Here is a 22,091-nt window from a genome sequence, read left to right on the forward strand (position 1 = left end):
TCAACAAATTATGAAAGCAGTCTAGCTATAGTTAGGCCTACTGTGCAATAGAATCCAATGTGATATCTCTTGTTTGTGCAAAACGCCAAGCTGAAATATTGCTGTATGAAACCTTTTGAGAGCTACACGTACGTCGTTGTAAACATGATTGTCTCGCTGTGAAATGCTGTATTTGGTAGCTGGAGACAGCCATTCAGAACGGGCTGCCCCAACAAGTGTCGGTGGCGATCAACGGTTTTTCAGCAGGAAGCGTGGTGGCAAACTACCAGATCTATCTCTATAATGGGACAACTTCAAACGGTGATCAGCTCGCAGAAATTGGCTCCATACTAACCGATTATGCCCAAAACTCCGGTGGTTTGGTTAATCCCAAATCAATTGACCTGTTGAGCACTGGTAAGAAATTGAGTAATTGAGGACTTGCTCACACAGTTTGATAAATATGTTGTAAGGCTTACGGCTTTGTTAAATATAGATCTGTCCTTAATCAATATTTGGAAAGGGAATACGTTAGGTGTGTGTCCTGGTTTAAATCAGTTTTTCACGAAATGAAATTTCGAATTGTTGCAAGTACAGAAAGCGTTTCAGGGATTTTTAATCTTGCATTTTTTTTCAACATAATCCCTTACGAAGGTCCTAAACTCTCCGATGTGTCAATCCAGATTGAATCGATAAATATTCATATATGCTGTGATATTGTTCTCTTGAAATATAGAGTTTATTATGTACATGGGTGATACAACGTCAAAAATAAAAGAATAGTCTTGGTAGGATAAGTAGTGAGGTTTATCAAATATTTATTTTGACTTTTTCTAAGAGTTATAATAATTAACTTTTGTTAGATTTGATATGAAAGTTCTCCACACAAATTATAATAATTTGAATATATATCTTATCAGTTTAGTCCTTTTGTTCAAGATTGTTGGTGTAACGTGAGCCCAGACTTTTTAAAATTCTTCACAGATTGACAGCTATTGTCTTTCTGGTTAAATGTTGCTGTTGTATTTGGTAACATTACAAGAAAGAGTGGTGTTGGTATCTATGTCCACAAATAATTACACTGGTCTACAAGATATGGCTCACCTGTCTTTATGAATTATTTGAAAGTATATTTGTTGACTTCACATATGACTGGAAGATTTTAAATGTTATACAGCGCGTATCGGAAAAAAAAAAAAATAACCCAACTTTGGAGGGCTACTTCTTCGTAATTGTCAGCTATGGATAGCATAATGCTGGTTGTGAGGAAAGAAGAAGTCTATCTCTTACCAGTGGTACCTAATTATGCTGACAGATGCCAGCCATGACTGAGCACATGCACTTTAAAAACATCAATGAAAAGTGACATTTTTCCAAGTTTGAGTGTCGCACGAAGTAAAAATGAATGGATTACTAAATGGATGAGATTTGTCAACGAAACTGGCCAAATAGGCCAGCCTGTGCGAATGCAGGTTTGTGTTTAGGGTTTGTGACTTGGTCACTCCCACAAAGGCCAACCCACACAGTCCACTTTCTCTGTTCATATTCAACACATAGCTAGCAGTGACAAACCATGTCTTTGCAACTGATTGACAAATTGCCCTACATCGACGTAAATAAGCACTGAATTGATCAGTGTTTTAGTAGTAGTCATGACAACAAAACAATCATGGGCGTACATACTCGAGCAGGATTCGAACCTACGACCTCCTGATCACCGGACAGACGTCATCTCCACTAGACCACCGAGCTTTCGCCCGACAGCAAGTGTTGGTTCTAATCCTTATAGCATGCAGCGGGTACTGCGTAATTATTCAAATTCATTAAATTCTTCCGTCGAGATGTTTTCATTAGGCGTTTTCACATCAGCCCGATAAAAATCCAAGCTCGAGATATTTTTTAATTTCCCAAGTCAGAAAACAGCGCGCTATTTCGAAACATGGGGCTGATGTGAAAACGCCTATAATAACTCATTGCCCTACGTCGATGTAGGGCAATTGGTCAATCAGTTGCAAAGACATGGTTTGTCGCTGCGAGCTAGGGTTATGTTGAATATGAACAGAGAAAATGGACTGCGTGGGTTGGCCTTTGTGGGAGTGACCAAGTCATCGGATATGCGAACATATTATGAAAGGATATAGACCTTAAATGTTTGAAGAAACCTTAAACACAAACCTTAAACAAAAACGTGCATTCGCACAGCCTGACCTGTTTAGTGACCACTGTTATTGGATCTCATCTATTCAGTGAGAAATTCATTGTTCCTTCACGATAACACTCAAACTTGGAAAAAGTGTAATTTGTCATTGTTGTCTTTAAAATTCATGTGCTCAGTCGTGCGTGACATTTGTCAAGAACATGATTAGGTATTGATAGAAAGAGGAAATGTTTTTCTTTCCTCACCACTAACAGTGCGTTATCCATAACTGACAGTTACAAAATAGTAGCCCGTCAAAGTTGGATTACCTTTTTGGTACGCATTGTATATCACCCAGAAGCCTAACACACTGATGCATTTTCTAAAGAATGTTTGAAGTTTTTTTTTATAAGGAAAATGATATATCATGTATTATTTTAAGATGTGAGATTCAGATTCTACGAAAACAATAATTAATCAACAAATCTATTTTTAAATAGATTTTGTTTAAAACACATTATTTAGCACGTACTCCTGGAAGAATAACTCAGATCTCTGATTCTATGAATAAACAGCGTTACTGAAACAAATTTGAATTCATGTTGGAGAAAATGAGAGCATAGAGTGCGTGTCTAAACGCTAAATTTGTAGGCGTTTTTTTTTTTATTTGTAAAGAAAAAAAATTATCCTGGAGTTATCATATTGATGGTATATGTAAAACCTTATCTAGATATTCTGGGGACTTTATACACATTGCAATTTCATTGCCCCCCCCCCCCCCCCGGAAAAAGAAAAGCTGAATGTGCTACTGAGTATATCATTTACCGTATCATGCCATGTTTGTTATTGCAATATTGTTTCGGATTTACTTCACAGAGAAAAGCGTGTTGAAAACGTTTAAAAAAAATGCGATTCGCATAGTAAGTCACTCTTCAAACGTGCCCAATAGTGCACCTCAACTTTTAAAAACAAAATTAGTGCCCTTGAATTAGTATATACTTTCCATGAAAAATGTATCATTACGTAATTGATTTTATTTTTGAACCTGAAGTATATAATGGCTATTTTACTAGGAGTGCTCTCTGAACAGTAATCAAAGTACTAGAAATGGCAAAACAGCCATTCATTCAATCGTACTTCGATGTCATAAACTCTGACATTTAATAATGGTTTATTCTTTTGAAATAATTGCCTAATCTAGTAATCAATTTAAGAGACCATTAACTACAATCAGTTGTGTCTTTGTACGTTTGATGAATCAGTAAGATGGGTCTGTCGACGACTTAATGGAATTCGTGATATTTATTTGCATTACATTATATTATGATATTTATATGAATATCTGTGAGACCGATTTTTTTTCTTTTGTTGCCTAAATAGGAAGTGAATTAAGATCAGAGTTGATTCTATTGAAGCCGATTCAAATAAATATCAATCATTTTCTCGTGTGATATTCATTGTATCTCCTTGTAGTCACATGCCCTCCGACGACTTTTGTAACTCCATACGGAAATGCATCATTTCCGTCCGGTGACCTCGGCAGTAGAATCAATGCGACGGTTGGACCACTCTGTCCAGAGAGCAAAGTCAATCGTAAATATTGTCCTCTTGTCATCATCTTACACACACAGGACATACTATGGGGAGAGATATCTCCCTTTGTTTCTCTTAACCCTTCCCCGATCACCTCTTTGAAACACCATTAAAGTTTTACGCATTATAGTTTTCGGTATAGTTAAATTCATAAGGAGAACCATCATTGAAAAACATGAGATGAAGTATGATAGACTTAAGGCACCTCATAACTCTCCAGGCTTCACAAAACAGAGATATTGGTTAAAATTTCACCTTCAAATCAGAGGGCAGCTGGATGTGACATTCAGCTATCTACTTTAGTTTGAAGAAGCATATCTTCAATGTTCTCCTAAATTGTAGCCAAAGGAACATGCAGTTTATGGCTTCATCTTTGTCCTTGTAATAGCATTTCTGTGTAGTTAATGTATATCCTTTCAATTTTACTACTTTTAATCAATGATTTGCTCATGTTCAAAACGACGTTTGCGTATTTCTCAGAAATTTTAGTTGTAAGACCAAGAATATTCATTGAGATATATATATATTTAAACAGTGTACACCAGGTACTAAAAATCATTGCTTTAATTGTTCATGGACCATGGACATTACAGGTGGTCAGCCTACCATTGTAGCCACGTGCGTAGGAGATACGATCTCACCGTGTGATTGGATGATGGAAGATAACTGCGGACGAGACCTCACTGCCGATGAGCTCCTGAAAATTCTGCAAACGGTAAAGCTGTTCAGGCCTCTTTTAGATTGATGTTATAAGTGATGTCGTTGCAAATTAAGTGTTTCTCCTTCATCTGAAAATTGTTCTTACCAGTTGACAAGAAACCGGCACTTTATTTGTCTTCTGTGTGTTATGAAGATTTGAGATTCGATGAATACCAAATCCAGTTATGACATATTCACTAACTCATTCGAATTTATCCTTAATATCAGCAAATTACTCGTTAATAATTTCATGAAATATGTAATATGCAATAGTTTTGTGTGTATTCATTTCAATAATACAACAGCACACACCAGCGTGTCTTATTTTCTTACAACTTATGATGTACGACAGTTAACATCAGCGTAGTGAAGCTTCATACACCTATGTACATATCAATCACGAAACATTAGTCCTTTTGAGTTGAATTTGATTGTATCTATGAAAATTTTTCAAATATTCATGTTGGTTCTTTGCAACGTAGTAGCTATAACAGCTATGACATTAGGGTGATTTGAATTTGGATATGCAACCCAGCACAGTATTCCTGTAATGTGTATCATGTATATATGAAAATCTTCTTCAATTATATTTCAGCTTGTGCAAATGTCAAAGAAATTAATTTCAATGAATATTGAAACAAGATGTCATGCGATGGCTCTTTTTGAGAACCAACTCTTTAGTGAAAACTGTCTCATCTTAACATTGTCAATTCGGAAATCTGGCAAGTTTTAGTTGATGTATCGTATGTATAATTATATCTATAATAATGTCTATAATTAAATCAAGCTATATGATATAATGTGTATGCCTATAATTCTATTTTGTATAATTTTGTGTATGGTATCCCATAATTTATAGTATTGTCGTTTAAGTGGTATTGACGTATACTGTTCAGAGTGCATTGTTTATCCACAAAATCATTTTGCTCATTTCTAACGGCTGTAGGAAGAAGTGACCAATCAAAATGCTGAGATGGTCGCAACTCAAGCTGCTGAAATAACGAACAACACAGATACTCTCACCGCAACAGGGCTCGAAACCGTTTCTGAAATTCTCCAGGATATTGCTAGTGTAGATTCTGTCGACGTCGAGGTACTGTTTACAGTCTTGCTGTTTGCATTTCTAATTCATTTTTTTTTTCCTGGTAAAGTGTAATCATTTCATATGTCTTATATACGTATTCCACACACACATACACACACACACACACACACGCACAAGAATGATCTGTTTAGAATATTCATGTTCTGTCAGAAAATCAGAACGCTCGTAATAATAATAATGATAATAATACATTACATTTGTAATGCGCTTAATACAATGTTTCTAAGCGCACAGGGAAAAGACGAAAGGAAATATGAAAAATGAGGGAAAGCAGACAGGTCAAAACACAAGTAAGAATAACATGACATTCAATGTGTACCAGTAAATAACAGCATACAATAATTGGGTTACACTCAGCACATTAACTTAGGGAAGGAATCAATATGGGAAAAGATGAGTTTCAAGAAGTGCCTTAAATGATTCTACTGATGGGGCTTGTCATATATGAATGGGTAGATTGTTCCAAACTTGGGTGCAATAACCGCGAATGAGCGTTCTCCGTAGCGCGTATTAGTGCGAGGTCCGGGTAACAGTTGAAGAGATGGGCAGTATTTTATTGTAGTTTAGCATTGGAGTGCAGACGTCTAGATGCAGAAGAAGTACTGTTGATGAGGATCGGAGATATATTAGGTTCTGTAGGTATGAAGGGGCTTGATTATGGATAGATTTGTAGACAAGGGGGAGAACTTTGAAGATAACACGTTCCATTATTGGCAACCAATGAGGTGACTGGATAATTGGGGTATGTGTTCAGACTTCTTGGAACGGTGTGACTAGTCAGGCGGCGGCGTTTTTGGATGCGTTGAAGGGGTGCAATATGGATTGGGGTAACCGGCTAGGAGACTGTTACATATAATCAAGGTGATGACATGAATGCATGGATAAGCCTTTACTGTGGCAGAAGCGTCGAGGTACTTGCGGATCCTGTTAATCCTAGCTATCCCCCACGAAGCTCTTGCGGATGTGCTGGGCAAGGGAGAGGTGCTTATCGAAGGTTATACAGTGGACTCCCGTTATAACGAAGTCCTCGGGACCGGCAGTTTTCTTTCATTATATCGGAATTTCGTTGTAACCAAACAAATAAACAATAGAAATACATAGAGTGGATGACATTGCAGCCCACATTTTTACTTCGTTATAACCGGAATTTCGTTATAACCGTGTTCGTTATAACGGGAGTGCACTCTACCAAAGATTTCGGACACACTCAGACTTCTGCACACATCGCGTAGATAGGTCCAGGGGAGGAACATCATCAACTGCTGTCTGAACCTAGAAGATATATGCAGCATTTCAGTCTTCGCTTCATTAAGCTTCAGGTTGTTAGCTGAGGACCAAGTCTTGACATCCCGTAAGCTATCTGTGAGTCTTCTCGTGGAAAAATTTTCAATATTTCTTGGCATATGACCTATGCTTATCGCAATGCCAGTATTCTTGAAACACAGATTGGGCCGTCGTATGGGGGGGGGGGGGGGCAGCACTATATTGTTTATGAAAAACGTTTCTAAACACACTTTATCATCAGTTTTTCGGACTCCCGTCAATAGATTCAAGGGGGTCCCCCTCAACTAGACCAGTATCCTCCTCCCTCAATCCCTCAATTACCCCCCGCCCTCCAGTTTGGTAAACTCCAAAACAGTTCCATTTTCATATGAAGGCTGTGTCTTACTTCAATAGGTGACGAAATTGGTCGTGGATGTTGTCAGCAACATGGCAGACACATCGGATGATGAATTACAAATGGCGCAAGAGATGAGCGGTGCTGTTAGCAGAGCAGTACAATCCATGGAGGAACAGTTCATTAATGTTGAGATCCAGGAAAACGAAAGGCTAACAGTGACGAAGCCTAACGTAGCCGCGGTGGTAAGTCAATTACCGTGAAGACCTTTGGATTAAACGTTGTGATAAAGAGAGTATTGTGTCCGTACCGTCTTTCAATGGTGTGTAATGTTGATCAGTGCGATTTTTCTTCAATAATGAAATCCCCGAAAAAATATAAATTGTCACAGAGAGAGAAAAATGGCATGATTGATGATGATAATGATAGTATGGTCCTCTAGGTCTTTATCCAAGGTAGCCTTTACAATGTTCGCTGGTCTACTAGCTCCACGGTGTAAACCCTCTGTGTGCGACATACGCCCAACATTGCAACACAGGCATGCTTGGGATCCATGTAACCCTTTATACATCTTTGTTAACTGGACATGTAACGACAAAGTTTTGGGAAAGCCCCAAGCTTGGCTGTGATATGATTCTTTTTATGACAAATATATGATTATTTTTCTTTCAATAACGAGTAGCTATATAATGTAAGGGACGTGAATTTTGCACACAAAACAGCGAGAAAAACCGCCAATTTACTGAAAAAAAGTCAATTGGGAAATGCTGTTTGATATCCAACCAATTATACGCACTTATCGACTGAGTCGGTCGTGTGAACGCGGCAAAGAACTGAAGCGGCCTGCCATTACATTGTTTTTACCCTAGAATTGTCAGATACTCACACTTGTATACCAAGGTCAAGATTAGAGATATGGTGGTACATGAAAAAAAACAACCAAAAAACATCTTGTCCAAGGACGGAGGCGCTTGACGGGATTTGAATTCGGGTCCTCAGTTTGAAACCCAAGAGTCTTATCCACCATGCCACAGTGCCCTCACACAAGATATATGTTATTTTGATTCTTCGCCACCTATAAATAAGCTTCATTTCAGGTTTAGACTGCATTACATGACCATTGTTAACTGCTATATATATATATATATATATATATATATATATATATTAATGTCACGTGTGGTTGTTCAAACTGAATGTACTGTAACAGGGTGAATTATAGCACACTGGATACAAATCTTGATTTTTCAATCCAAGGTTCCGAGTTTGCCTCTTCTTAAAGACTATCTTTGATGTTTTTCGTCATGCCCCTCTCCAGCAGGCAACACTAGGGTAATAATAATGGCAATAGTACTGGTAGACCGGTGACAGCACTAGAGAGAGAGGCTGCCTTGGATAAAGGAGACTGTGTTATTGTAGTAATTCAGATCATGCTGTTTGGAAACAATGACCATTTTTTGAAGCATTACCAAGTAACCTTTGTGTGTTTGTGGTGTGGAAAGTTATTACGTACAATATAAAGTTTGCTCCGGTCTCGAAATAGACTTTGTCCAATAATTACATGATGAATATCAGTCTGTCAGAGAAAGTTGTTGTAATATTTGATTTGATTTGATTTGATTTGACTTGATATGTTTTAATGAAACAAACACGCAAAGTAGTAGCTCAAAGGCTACATTATAATATTTTACATTGTAAAACATAAGTATACTAAACAGCATTATACCTTGAAAATTTGAACAATTACATTAAAGGACAAGTTCACCTTCATAGACATGTGGGTTGAGTGAATGCAGCAATATTAGTAGAACACATCAGTGAGAGTTTGAGCAAAATCGGACAATCCGTTAAAAAGTTATGAATTTTTGAAGTTTCTGCTCAGTCACGGCTGATGAAAAGACTACTATAGCTTGTGATGTCACATGAGTACAACGATATAAAGAAAGAATAAAGAAAATTCAACATATTTCCATTTTTCTCGCATAACAAAAGAGCACTCGACTTCTCTCTTCAGAAGGCAGGGGGGAATAATATTACCCTTAACATATACGTCAGTAGCAAGTCGAAGAAATGTGTACTTTATTCAAAAAGTAAAGTTTTGTGAAATTCTCTTTTTATTTTCCTTATATAGTTGTACGCATGTGACATCATACACCGTAGTAGTCTTCTCTTCCAGCAGTGACTGCGCAGATACTTAAAATATTCGTAACTTTTGAACGGATTGTCCAATTTTCCTCAAACTTTCACTGATGTGTTCTACTAATATTGCTGCATTCTCTTAATCCTTATGTATATGAAGGTGGACTTGTCCTTTAACACAAATATACAGCATCATATCAAAACGTAAATAAAAAATAAGCACAATATGTAATCAAAATGATAACCGGAGCTATACGTACACGCACACAATCATGCACACGCACACACACGCACACACACTCACATAATTATGTAAATCACATCCACATGTCTACCGATATGCCACTCTTGTACACAGTCACACAACAAACAAAAATATAACTTCTACGTATTAAGATAACTGCAAATATTGTAAAAAGGCAAAAATTGTACAACGTGCTTATAAGCTTCATTGGGAAAATCGACCATAACAAATATAACCAAACATTCTTAAACATCTACATTATTTCATGGACAAACTTTCAACTTTTAATTCTGTAATCACTTTCAGATATAAATAATATTGTTCTCGGCCTTAGAAATTCAACTTTAGTCTATGTAACCATGGAAACGCATATTATGCAATACGGAAGTATAGATAAGAAAATATGTAATAGATCCATAAACCGATATCTATCATTTTCCGAGTGACATAGCACATGATAAATGCATCAAAATAACTTAATACATGCACACACAAACACACATTTTAACACAACCTAATATCATATCAAAACTCTCGCAGCCAATCAACTACAAACACTATCAATCTCACATATGTATTCAATATATTTAGATACGCACACGCATACGCATACGCAAACATTCACAACACACACCTATGTAGAGCATTTATTCCACATAGGACCAAAGATAAAAAGAAATGCCTTATTCTTATATCCATATGCTGAAGAATATAAGAAATGAGAAAGGTCCAAGATCGAGTAAATGTTACCAGTAACAAAGGATGAAACCGTAACTCCTCGGCCCCGTGTCATAAAACTTGATATCAATAACAAGTAACGATAGTTGTCATAAGCCACTGAAATCCTTGCATCTGATTGGCTGAGAGCTAATTTGTCATAGAAATGTAGCAATTGTAACTAATAGCAAGTTTTATGAAACGGGACCCAGGTGTACCTTTTTGGAATTGCCTTCATACCTCTCTTTATCTTTCGCTGTCATCCTCTCCTCTCATTCGCTTTCTTATAAGGTTGATGATGTTGAGCCCGACGAAAGTCAGGATGGTTTTTCAGTTCTTCTGACAGTAACAGGTGTGGGTGATACCATTTCAACCGATGATCTTCGTCTTGAGCAGGGAGATACCACAAGGAACCAAATTGTTCCGCCGGAAGCAAGCATTTTCCTTCCGAGTGAGGTTGTTGTGAATGCGGGTACAACCCGCTTTTTTGCTACAGGTTTCCGTGACCCTTCGCTCTTTCCGTTCTCATTCCGGAATGAAAATAACACTGAACATAACAGGACCGTTAGAAACACCGAATTTAACAGGATCGTTAATTCTCGTGTCATATCGGCGTCTTTCGGGAATCAAGTGATAGAAAATTTGGACGAGCCTGTCATAATTTCGTTCATGCCACTAATTGAGGTAAGCCATAGTAGGTTTTTATAGATTTGTTTTTACATCTGGTTTGATGTTGACATGTGTTGTGTGTTTTTTTTTTTGTATCACTATGTAAAATTTCATATAGCAAACAAAAAGGGAAGCTGTAATTGCTGCACTATATTGTCTGAGAAGCTGTAGAGAGAAATGCAATGCAAATGAATTCAGACTTGCATATCTCTATCGTATAACCTATCAAAGATGAATAAACATCTCAGTATAACTATATAATGTGGTTATCATGGTTAAACACAGTAACAAAAAGCAAAATATATTTTGTAAGCGGCGGGAGGAATGTTGCCACAGATCTTCCGCTGAACATCCGAGCTTGTCACAGTCCTTGGAAAGTATAATTTTCAAACGGACATTTTGATATCACCCAGAATGCTACAAATCCAATCTGCGCGTTTTGGGACTTTGACGCTAACGACGGCACGGGTAATTGGTCGACCAGGGGCTGCCGGCTGAGCAATTCCAGCACCGATGAACGACCGGAGTGTGAATGTGACCATCTCACAAATTTCGGTATTCTTATGGTAAGTCAAATGTTGTTACTAGTACAGCGAACGCAATAATGATGATAAGCCCATATAGGGGCAAAGAGCAAAAACTTTGTTGTGTTGAACCTCTACATCCGGACAAATAATTTTTTATTCAGGAAGCAAAATGAAAGACGTAAATTGAAAGTGTATGTCCCAAGGTGTTAATTGCTTTGCGTGTCTCCTTTTATTGAAAAAAGGAACCATGGTTCGATTGCCAAAGAATGCAAGCAAAATTATATGAAACAGAAGGGAGTTTCGGAGCTTGGGTATATGGTCAAAATTGATCGTATCACCGCTGGCAACCAGGGATAGCCTGGTGGTAGTGTCGCTGCCCGGAAAGCAGTAGATGACAGGTTTTGAGTCCCGTGATTCTTTTTTTTTTTTTTCTTGACATGCTTGTTAAATCAAAGATCGGCAGTTGCGATCTTACAAATTTCATTTCATTTATTTCATTCTCATTATTCCTTCAACAAAACATATCACAAAGTAAATCAAGAATTCAATCATAAGCATATATACATTACAAAGTATGACAATCAATGGTAATCAACAAACTTTTAAAGATATGCACACATACTGGAATTACAAAGTTAAGTTTGAAGGGTAAAAAATGAGAACTGAGAGGTCCACTAAAAAGCATTGCTTGTAGATTGTGGACCACTCTAAAATTTCACTTATAGAGGGGGATGAATTGAAGAGGATTCACACCTCAAAACCAGCAGTGTTGTGCAAGGTTGAATAGCTGACATTAGATGCTCTCATAGGAGGTTGGTAGAGATGTTTTTTAGTGAGGGCGATTGTGATATTCGTTATGATGCTCGTGAATACGCAACTGAGTACGGAAAAAAATAATAAACACATCTCCTTTATGTGTCCATCATGCATCAAATTTGTTCTGACGATGAATTTTTCATTTCTTTCTGTTCATTTTTATTTTGCCTCCTTTTTTTCACTAACAGGATATATACGGAGGTTCTGCGATCTCAGTCCAGGTTGACTTCATCCTAAAAATCATCAGTTACGTGGGATGTTGTATGTCGATCTGGGGAGTGCTGGTCACCATTCTAACATATGCTTTTAACAGGTGAAAACTGCTGTCTTGTAAAGTCATCAATTTCAACCGTCAAGATAATACTAGAATACAGAGGTTAATAATTTTTACCACTGAAGTCCAAAATTCAGCATGTCATTATTGCATCTGTGTTAAATCCTGCGAAATATATCGAAATGGTAATAACGGAGGAGTACAATGACATCTATTCTACATGTTGATATCAAGAATAACGCAGGAGTACAATGACATCTTTTGTACATGTCGATATCAAGATCATTTTATCCAAAGTCTAATCACTCATCCAGTTTGAAAACTTAAATCTGAATTCATCGGTGCTCTGAAAACGCCTGTTTGGAATTTGTCGATCTTTCACCACTGACAAGGAGTTGTAATTGTTTTATCCAATACTACATTTCTTGCTCAGTGGACCTTTCTCGCTAGACGTTAACTAATGCACATATCAGCTCCAGATATATTTCATGGTATCTTACCTCGTCAGTTATTAAAAGTTTTTGCACACATATCATGATGTCAAACATGCCATGTGTGTATGTGAGTATCTGTCTGTGTATGTATGTTTATATAATGTATTATAATTCATTCACAAGAACTAAATATTTCAAAGTCATAATACATTCTAATGACGTCAAACGACCTGATGAGATTGGGCATTGTGTGAATGATATGCTGCTACTTAGCAGACGAAAAAATAAAAATGAGTGTTTAACATATATAATTTTGACAGAATTACATCTATAGAGTATTCAAAACATTTTAAAGTACATTTGGGAAAAAAATATTTATACAACGTGTATATATCTATATAGAATTATACAGCTCCTTTAATATTGAGAAAAGATTTATCATATTCATTGTCAATTTACATGAGGAGTTAACGGTATTTGCTTCGGGGTTTTCATGTTTTGCAGGAAATTACGAGATCGCAAACCAAATCAAATCTTGATTTCGTTGTGCTGCGCACTCCTTGGTCTGTATGTGACCTTTGTGGTGATGATCACCTTTGACACGGAGAGAAGGGTGGAAGAGGTCGAGCCTCTCCCATGTTGCATTCTGGCGGGCTTTCTCCACTACTTCATGCTGGCGTCGCTGTTCTGGATGGGGGTCGAGGGTTACAACATGCACATGATGTTTGTGCGCGTGCTCAACACTTACCTGCCTTACTTCCTACGTAAGGCGTCGCTGGTTGCATGGGGTGAGGATAATCATTATTATGATACCTCTTCACTCATTTAACGCCAATCTTCAACTCTAACAACAGAATAGGGAGAAAAGAAAATAAACGATACGCCCGTAAATGTTGTTTTACCCCCTGGAGTTTATAATAATGAACTAGATTATAATGAAAATGCTTTGCCCAGAGTGCATAATTATAATTTATTATAATTTGTAGCAAGATTTCAATGTATCTTTTTGCTATAGATATGCGTTTTGAATGCATATAACTGTGTTTTGATTCCGAGGCTTCCTGTAAATACATCAAAATGTATGGACATAATGTTTCTTTCAACAAATTAGAAAGGTATGATTTAAGTTTGTCGAACGTTCTTTTCCATATACGCTGCTCGAGATAAATAAAACAACATAACTTCAATTATCAGTGAACGTAGATTACAAAGACACTGATCTAAAGTGCCTGAGACAAATTACGTATTGATTATTCAATCCAGGATGTCCTCTTCTTATCGTTGCCATAACTGCTGGAGTGACGCGTCAAGCGTATGCTGAAACTGACTAGTAAGTTTTACACGAGTACATGTATAGACATAGTGAACTTCTCGGTTGCCTATTTCGTGAACAATGTTGCTAACGGCTATATGGCCTGGTTAACATTAGCTAAGGTACAGTTTTTAGAGTGAATCATGTTCTTTGTAAGATACCCTGCCATTATGATAACCCCAGAAATGTCAAGAATGAATTTACGCCAATTTCATACTTGCGTGAATAGGATCATTGAAAATAAGTTATAGTCTTAAGAACGTAAGCATCGAACGGGGTTCAAACCTGTAGGACATTAACCACTCTATCACGGATCTTCTCCCATGTCTACAGAAAAATGGTTATCGTATGATCAAACAGAACCTTTTGTTACATTTTATTCTTGCTTATCAGGTATTACGCATTTTCAGAGCTACCCCCCCCCCCTTGTTTAAGGTAGACATATAGGTCAGGTTTGCTTTAATATTGCAACTGATTTACAAAATCAGTTGCAATCAAGGAGGCTTAGGAGATGGAGTTCAAACTGGATATAACTATCCAAACAGATGACAGTTTTCTATTAATGCAGAAAAGAATTCCACAGGTGTATTTGTGCCTTTAATGATGGATGTTCGATACCGCCGTCTTCCTAAACAATCTGAAGAATTTTTTTCAGCTTAAATATAAAGTCGGCTGTGTTTTGCTTGTTTATAGATGAAATACAAATTTCATGTTATGATATCAGAATTTTAGAGAAAGTCGATTTCATTCAAAAATATGTGAAAAGGTGCAAATCTGAGTTATATGTTGTGAAAGTGTTTAAAGTTTCACCCTCCTGAGAAGCCAGTTTTATCACCTTTCCGATCATTGCCGTCAAATGAAACTAAAATGTCATCACCTCCAAGTATAGTTCTTTATAAATTGACATATGAGATAAGTGTACAGATATGTATACACAGACGAGTAATCTTGATCTCTATTTCATCATTTTTTGCTCAATTTCATAGGGTCTGACTCTGTACCTGTATGTACCTCTAGTGTTTTATAAAAGAGGACGGCGAAAAGTAATTATAATTATAAGACATATCTTCCTCAGACAGAAACTAGTCATGATGCAATGACACATAAATTAATTGTCTTCCTATCTCTGGAGGAGCTCCACTTTAGCACATACATGTATTTTTTAGTGCCGGCATTAAACACGGGATCAAAGGGAATAAGACTGTTGTTACTCCATACCTCGGGCACGGACCAGCAGAAGAACAGCCATTGGCTGAAGCAGGTTCCGTGCTAAAATAAAATAAACTGAACTGAACTGAACTGAACCTCCTTTGTCATATTGAAAGCCTTCCTAGCTCACACTGCTAAGATACAATGCAAAGCTAAAATCCACCACAACAACCAGAATTTGAAAGATTAATATGGGTATGTTTTATTTGCCTCCGTTTGAACTTGCAGTTGTTTCTTGACACGTTGGCCGTTGATTGGCGGCGTGCTCGTTCCTGTAGGACTAATCATGATTTTCAACCTCGCAGTCTTTGCCCGAGTGATAAGACGACTCAACAAAACGGTCAAAGGTCGAATGATCGACGAGACAGAAAAGCGACAGCGCCTCCGACGCTTGCAAAACGCCATCTGTATTCTGCTGTTGATGGGCCTCACCTGGGCCCTCGGGTACCTGAGCATCATCAGCCCGGCGAGTGAAGCTGTTCTCGCCGTCTTCACCGTGCTTAACTCGCTACAGGGATACTTCATCTTCATGCTGTACTGCGTGCGACAGCCGCTAGTGCGTAGAATTTGGCGGAGTCAATTCCAGTGCTGTTTGCCCGAGTCCATGCGGGCTTCTAGCTTCGGATTTACTTCTGACAGCAGTTCAACTGTCAAGAATAGTACTGGACGGCTCCTACAGTCTGGTGGAAAGAGAAAAGCGAAGCAGAGTAACAACTCGAGTTCTCAAGGATTCCGCCCCCAAAGCGTGGAAGTGACTCTACCAGAAAGAATGCGGAGGATGCCCAACCAAAACCAAGGATTTGATTCTTGAAATGAAAAAATTGCAGTGCTATACCGGCGGTATGAAAACAGAAATGGGATTTCTAAATAGAAGAGTGCTTAAAAAATCGTTATATCTTAATGTTATGAATACTCAGAAGCAGCTGAACAACTCAACGAGAAAATATTAGACTCGTTGAATGCAATATAATATAAAAATAATGATATCATCGATAGTAAGAAACTTCAGACTCTTTTGAACGGAAATATTCAATATTATATCCTGTTTCTTTATGACTGTGGTGTTTGTGTGTTTGTTCGTGTTTTGTCTGTCTGCTTTTTTTTTCTTCGTCTTGGCTGTCTGTATTTAGGGTCTGTAGACCCTCAATACCATTTTGGAAAAGGCAGGTCTACCGTAACAATATCTGCCTTTTCCCTTTTTCTTTCTTTGTTTGTATCTGCTTGTCTTTTATTTACTGACGAGAGGAAACCATCATATATTCAAATTATGAGCATGCAACTGAAATTCTGTATGTCACTATCAAAATTTTCTTTTCATATATATCTGATGATTACACTGCATGGTGAACTTGGGAAACATTATACGGCAGCTTTTAATATGAATATAATGACGCATTTACCTGTGGAGTGCCGAGTACATGGCTGAGATTTCAAACTTATGTAGAGTTTATCTAATGATAAATAGCACAGTATAGCAATAATTTGTGTACGTATTCCCGTGTGAACGTGTAAAACTGGAGCGCAGGATTGTAACACTATGGCTGTAGACAGATACGTAACATTTTTTCGAACATTTCAATATAAAAAGTAGTGTGTTGTTCTCATTTGGTGTAACGTAATTTTTCATCACATAAATGTTAAATGGAAATAGACAAAGGTGAACACTTGTAATAATTGTCATTGAACATGTATTGAACATTCAATCCATTTTCAATGGTATTGGTATTAGGTATTGTATATTCCCGCCTGAAAAGGATATGTGGCCATTTTTTTTCCTCTCTCTCTGTTTCATATTGTTTTTGGAATCTATCACTGGTCACGTTTACGTTTACTATTCAGATGGACACATAATTGACCTCAAAACATGACCATGATATGAAAAACTGTCTGTGGAAAGTTTGCCACCACTGGAACATTCAGTCTGTAGAGTTTCTGTAGTCAGTATTTGCGCAACTTTTACGGTTTAAACAAATGGTATATAGTCTCGGTTTAGACGGGACTTCAGGATTTCACCTTTTTCCGTAAGATAATAAGAAACCATTTATGAAATATTAAAGAGCACAACCCTAGCAAGAATTAAAAATTTATTTTGATAAGTTCATTTGATGGAAAATTTGGTTTTGAAATGGCTAAGATATACAAAAACAATATGGTTCTAATAGAAAGAGAATCCTACCTTTTCATTAGGACCTGTTTGTTTTTTATATCTTAGCCATTTCAAAAGCGAATTTTTCATATGGACTTTGAAGTCTTCTCAGAAGTGTACACTCTTTTATATTAATTTTGATGAGTGATTATTAGATGAAAGTTGGCAGTAATATAAAAAAAACAAAGTGGTCCTAGTAAAAGTTGGCCCCCAATTTTTTATTAGGACCACTTTGTTTTTCAGTTAATTCAATTCGATTTTTTGTGTCTATTTCTGAAAATGTGTTTTGTTTGCATGCATGCACATTACATCCACACACAGAATGCGTACACACAGGGTGTAACGTGTAACATAGATACATATAGACGTGATAGACTTAGAAAAGATATACAGCAATACAATATAATTATCAATGTGAGAGGAAAATAGCATTAGAGGAAATATTAATTCGTATAATAATCATGTATGAGTCAACACAGTGTTGGGTTGATGGACGCACACCTGTGTAAATGTGTGTGGAAAGGATAATGATTAAGAGTTTTAAACTACATGCATGAATGTATTTTTATGTTTTAAGAATGATTACATCTCTTTAAACTAAGGAGGGCGTTATTTTTACTTTTTCGGTGTGTATCATCATGTAATATGAAAATACTCAATCCCTTGGTGATGTGTCAAAACATTGTTAAAACATAGGTTATTTTGCTGTATAGTATTGGCTGGTAAGCCATACGAACTCGAATTTTGTGGTGGTGGTGTATCAGCGTTCAGGAAGGTTTGGTGTCTCTCAGTTGACTTTCAATCTCATAAGATTTATGAGGCTCAGACAGCAGTAATATCACTTGTCTTTTCCTGACGCTATGCAATGCAGACTGTCCATGTGGGCTGTCAAATAAAGGATATCTTACCCTGTCTGTTTGTGTTTGAATTCGTGTATGTTTCATGTGCATGTGTGTTTACCAAAGTGTTTTGCGAGGTAGTGTGTTCGGATTATGCGTGAATGTGCAGAGAGGTGGCTCAGTCGGTAGTGTATCATTTTACCCGTGAATCAAACGGTTCGTTTTCACTGGCCGGTTCGAATCCAAGTGAGTCTTACTAAGGAATGTTGTGTGCTATCAAGCCGTCTCCTATACTATATAAATGTATAGGCAAGACACTCTGTCAGTCAGCTGGGACATGAAATTAAGGTTACGTCTGTGAAATAGTCACAATCTACACACATAAAAGATCCTATTTTATTCATTTCATCGCAAGGAGCAAACAAAGATGTATGTGTATGTGTCTGCGTGTGAGTGTAGGAATTATGAACGGCGACTTTTCTCTAATACATTGTCTGGCAGTGATGAAAAGTAACCAACTTTGAATTTCGTGAAGTCAGACAGTATAAAATGGATTTCCACTCAAATGCATTAATTTGCTCGACAACTTACTGTTTACTTTATTCGACAAGAGAGGAAGAACCTTCTCTTTTAGTCCATGGGCCAAGACCCGAAAAATGGGTTATTGGTACAACCTGAGATGGCAAAACCTTTTTGGTGTCATTTTGTTTGTCGGACATAGATATGTTTATCAAGCTATGATAGCATTTCCAAATGAGTAGCTTAGTCATAATGAATGAATCTTTAACCAATTTGGTTTCGTTGTTATATCCCTATACTAACTAACCGCTATACAAAGAAGAGCGCCGTCTTCGGTATGTCCACAGGTGTTCTATTGTAACCGCGACGCGCTTAGTCTTTATTCAAGGCAGCGAAGGGAATATCCAAAGGGTTATGATGTCCACAGCTGTCACGCGGTGCACTTAGTCTTTATCTAGAACAATGTACGGTTATCATTATCTAAAGTTCTTAATAAAAGGGATTATCTATACTGTTTTTATACTACCCTTTCAACAAATACATCAGTTTTAAACAAAACATTATTTATTATAATATATTGTAGTGTACCGGTACATTGTTTTTTGCATTATCTTTCATTGTTGGATGGAAATAAAGCAACATTGGCGTGGTATTAGCGTTTTCACCGTAGCGTTTTCACCGGAAAATGATAAATAATTGAAAATACGGTAAAATTCACGAGGAATTCCTTTTTTGTTGTTGCTGTTTTTAGATAAAAGGATATACACTGTATTATAAGCTTTGGATATTCCCTTCGCCGTCTTGAATATTAGACTAAGCGCTGCGGACATCATAACCATTGGATATTCTTGAATAAAGACTAAGCGCACCGCGTTTACAACAGAACACCTGTGAACATACAGAAGACAGTGCTCTTCTTTGTATAGCGGTTAGTCTCGATTCATAAGTATAGGGATATAACAACGAAACCAAATTGGTTTGAAATTCATTTATTATGACTAAGCTACTCATTTGGAAATGCTATCATAGCTTGATAAGCATATCTATGCCCGACAAACAAAATGACACCAAAAAGGTTTTGCCACCCCAGGTGGTACCAATATGTGGCTTGGCCCATGGACTATTTTGAGCCTTCACCAAGTGCAGGGCCTACATCACTGATATATACCAACGTCACCCTTTGCGTCATATTTGGACTGAATCAGTTCCATGCATAATGATTCTGGACTGGATGAGCAGGATTTGAAAATAACAGACTGAATTCAAGTGTCAGAAAAATGTTTAGGTTTCATAAAACAATTAAGCTTCGTCTTTAAACGTCATGTCCTGGTGTTTCGAATTTTTGACCAGTTGCGATTATTGGGGTACCTGCATATACCTGAATATACTGCAAGTGCACACCATGTCTGCTTTGGACTGTGGAGATTTCCTCTCACACACAGACTCACATGCACAATAAATGTATATCCTGACATGTAGACCTATCATTATATTATTTAGATATAGGGACCTACCTGTATTCAGCCTTTACAACACATGGGAAGAGAACGAAACTACTGCAGATATATATATATATATATATATATATATATATATATATATGCATATACATATTTCAAACAGAGCACTCAGGGGAAAATAAACAACGTGCATGCATGGCATGCGTGATATCAAACCATCTTATCACATGGTGGCAGAACATTTCATATTCATCGCTAAGGAAACTGGTAATAGATAGTGTCAAGTCGCCGGAATATCAGTGTACACAAGGGCAGCTGCCAGCGCTGGCAGCAGCCATGTTCCAAGCCACTGCCCAATGACTTGTACAAGTGCACTTTCTTTGTAGCCACTACCAACCTATGGCATTGTTACTTTGGCATTCGTAGTACCCTTGACTGAAAGGAGACATTTACAAACAAAACACTAGTACGAGCGAAAAGTTATGTCGTCTGATGAGAGTGCTTGGCTATATAAAATAGTGAATCAGATTTTGAAATAGCAAAAAATGAACTCGTACATCAGTACATGGCCGCAGATATTCAACTTGGCTCCATGACAATGAACCACTAACTAAGCACCTAACACTCCCTCATCCTTACCCTTACCCTAAACAAACCCTAACCCTAACCTTAAAATAACCCGAACCCTAATCCTAATTCTTACCTAAACCCATAAACCCTAACCACATCCCTAACATAACCCTATTGCTATCCCTATTCCAATCCTACTAAAACCTAACTCTAACACTAACCCTTACCGTTACTGTAATAAAATGCATATGCAAAGCAAATGGATTTTGCATTTTGATTTGTATTGATCCATGACACTCTCAACCTCATGGTCTACAGTGGTGAAAATGAGAATTAAATACGTTGACTTTCTTGCTATTTTTCTTCAGGTAACATTGATCCGTCCACAAAAATCCCTCAAAAGCAAAATTTTTCTCTGTCAACCATTATGTTACAAATTTTTAGATTTGCAGCGATCGCAGTCTCGAAATAAGTGCAGGCGTGGACACACACACACACTCACACACACACACACACACACACACATAAACACACAAATTCGCTTGATCAGCAGAGCCATGCTAAACCCATGAAATCTTGCACTTGTTTCTGAATTAGTGCGCTAAACTATCCCCTGCGGTGACCATGTGAATGCTCAACCAAATACGCTCGAGATTTTTATAGGTGGGTGCGTTGTAAAATGACCGGATGGATGTGATGTTATACAATAATGATGACAAATACATACTAATAATGACAATAATTTTGCCCATGGCTGGCTCTTAATAACGGAAGAACAGGCATTTGCCATATTATCCCATAAAAACAAATATTCAAAATTGAGGGAAAGACGTATAAGTGTAATATCCAAATATAAATCTGCGTCAATTTCAGGTAATAATCCAACTGATTTTCCAAATAGACTTCCAAGTATAATGGCATAGGATAATACTAACGCACTACTGAGGCTGACATGATTTACTTTTTTTTTTTTTTGGTTACTTGTCAAATCATGACGCAATGGTCACAATTTCTTGAGTAAGCAGTAATCGTATCATTCAAGTCAAACATCATTATCGTTTATCTTATATCTTTAAATGTTTGCT

The 22,091-nt window shown here is 37.2% G+C and overlaps 1 protein-coding gene across 1 annotated transcript; it reads left to right on the forward strand.

Moving 5' to 3' along the window:
* The first annotated feature begins 282 nt into the window (after nucleotides 1-282).
* Nucleotides 283-16,283, forward strand: LOC139741289 (adhesion G-protein coupled receptor G6-like). The gene is made up of 11 exons (XM_071651878.1): nucleotides 283-396; nucleotides 3,590-3,709; nucleotides 4,303-4,424; nucleotides 5,355-5,501; nucleotides 7,191-7,376; nucleotides 10,523-10,915; nucleotides 11,314-11,466; nucleotides 12,432-12,556; nucleotides 13,456-13,739; nucleotides 14,215-14,281; nucleotides 15,701-16,283. The coding sequence occupies exons 3-11, from the start codon at nucleotides 4,362-4,364 to the stop codon at nucleotides 16,281-16,283; spliced, it is 2,001 nt and encodes a 666-aa protein (XP_071507979.1). The 5' UTR covers nucleotides 283-396; nucleotides 3,590-3,709; nucleotides 4,303-4,361.
* Nucleotides 16,284-22,091: the final 5,808 nt, after the last annotated feature.

This window comes from Diadema antillarum, unplaced genomic scaffold, assembly GCF_040938485.1.
Source record: "Diadema antillarum isolate AM-2024a unplaced genomic scaffold, OU_Dant_1.0 seq00000915_RagTag, whole genome shotgun sequence".
Lineage (NCBI taxonomy): Eukaryota > Metazoa > Echinodermata > Echinoidea > Diadematoida > Diadematidae > Diadema > Diadema antillarum.

Coding starts and splice junctions, on each gene's coding strand:
- LOC139741289 (XM_071651878.1), top strand. CDS start 4,362: ATGATGGAAGATAACTGCGGACGAGACCTCACTGCCGATGAGCTCCTG. Junction 5,502..7,190: donor TAGATTCTGTCGACGTCGAG/GTACTGTTTACA, acceptor TTACTTCAATAG/GTGACGAAATTGGTCGTGGA. Junction 11,467..12,431: donor CAAATTTCGGTATTCTTATG/GTAAGTCAAATG, acceptor TTTCACTAACAG/GATATATACGGAGGTTCTGC.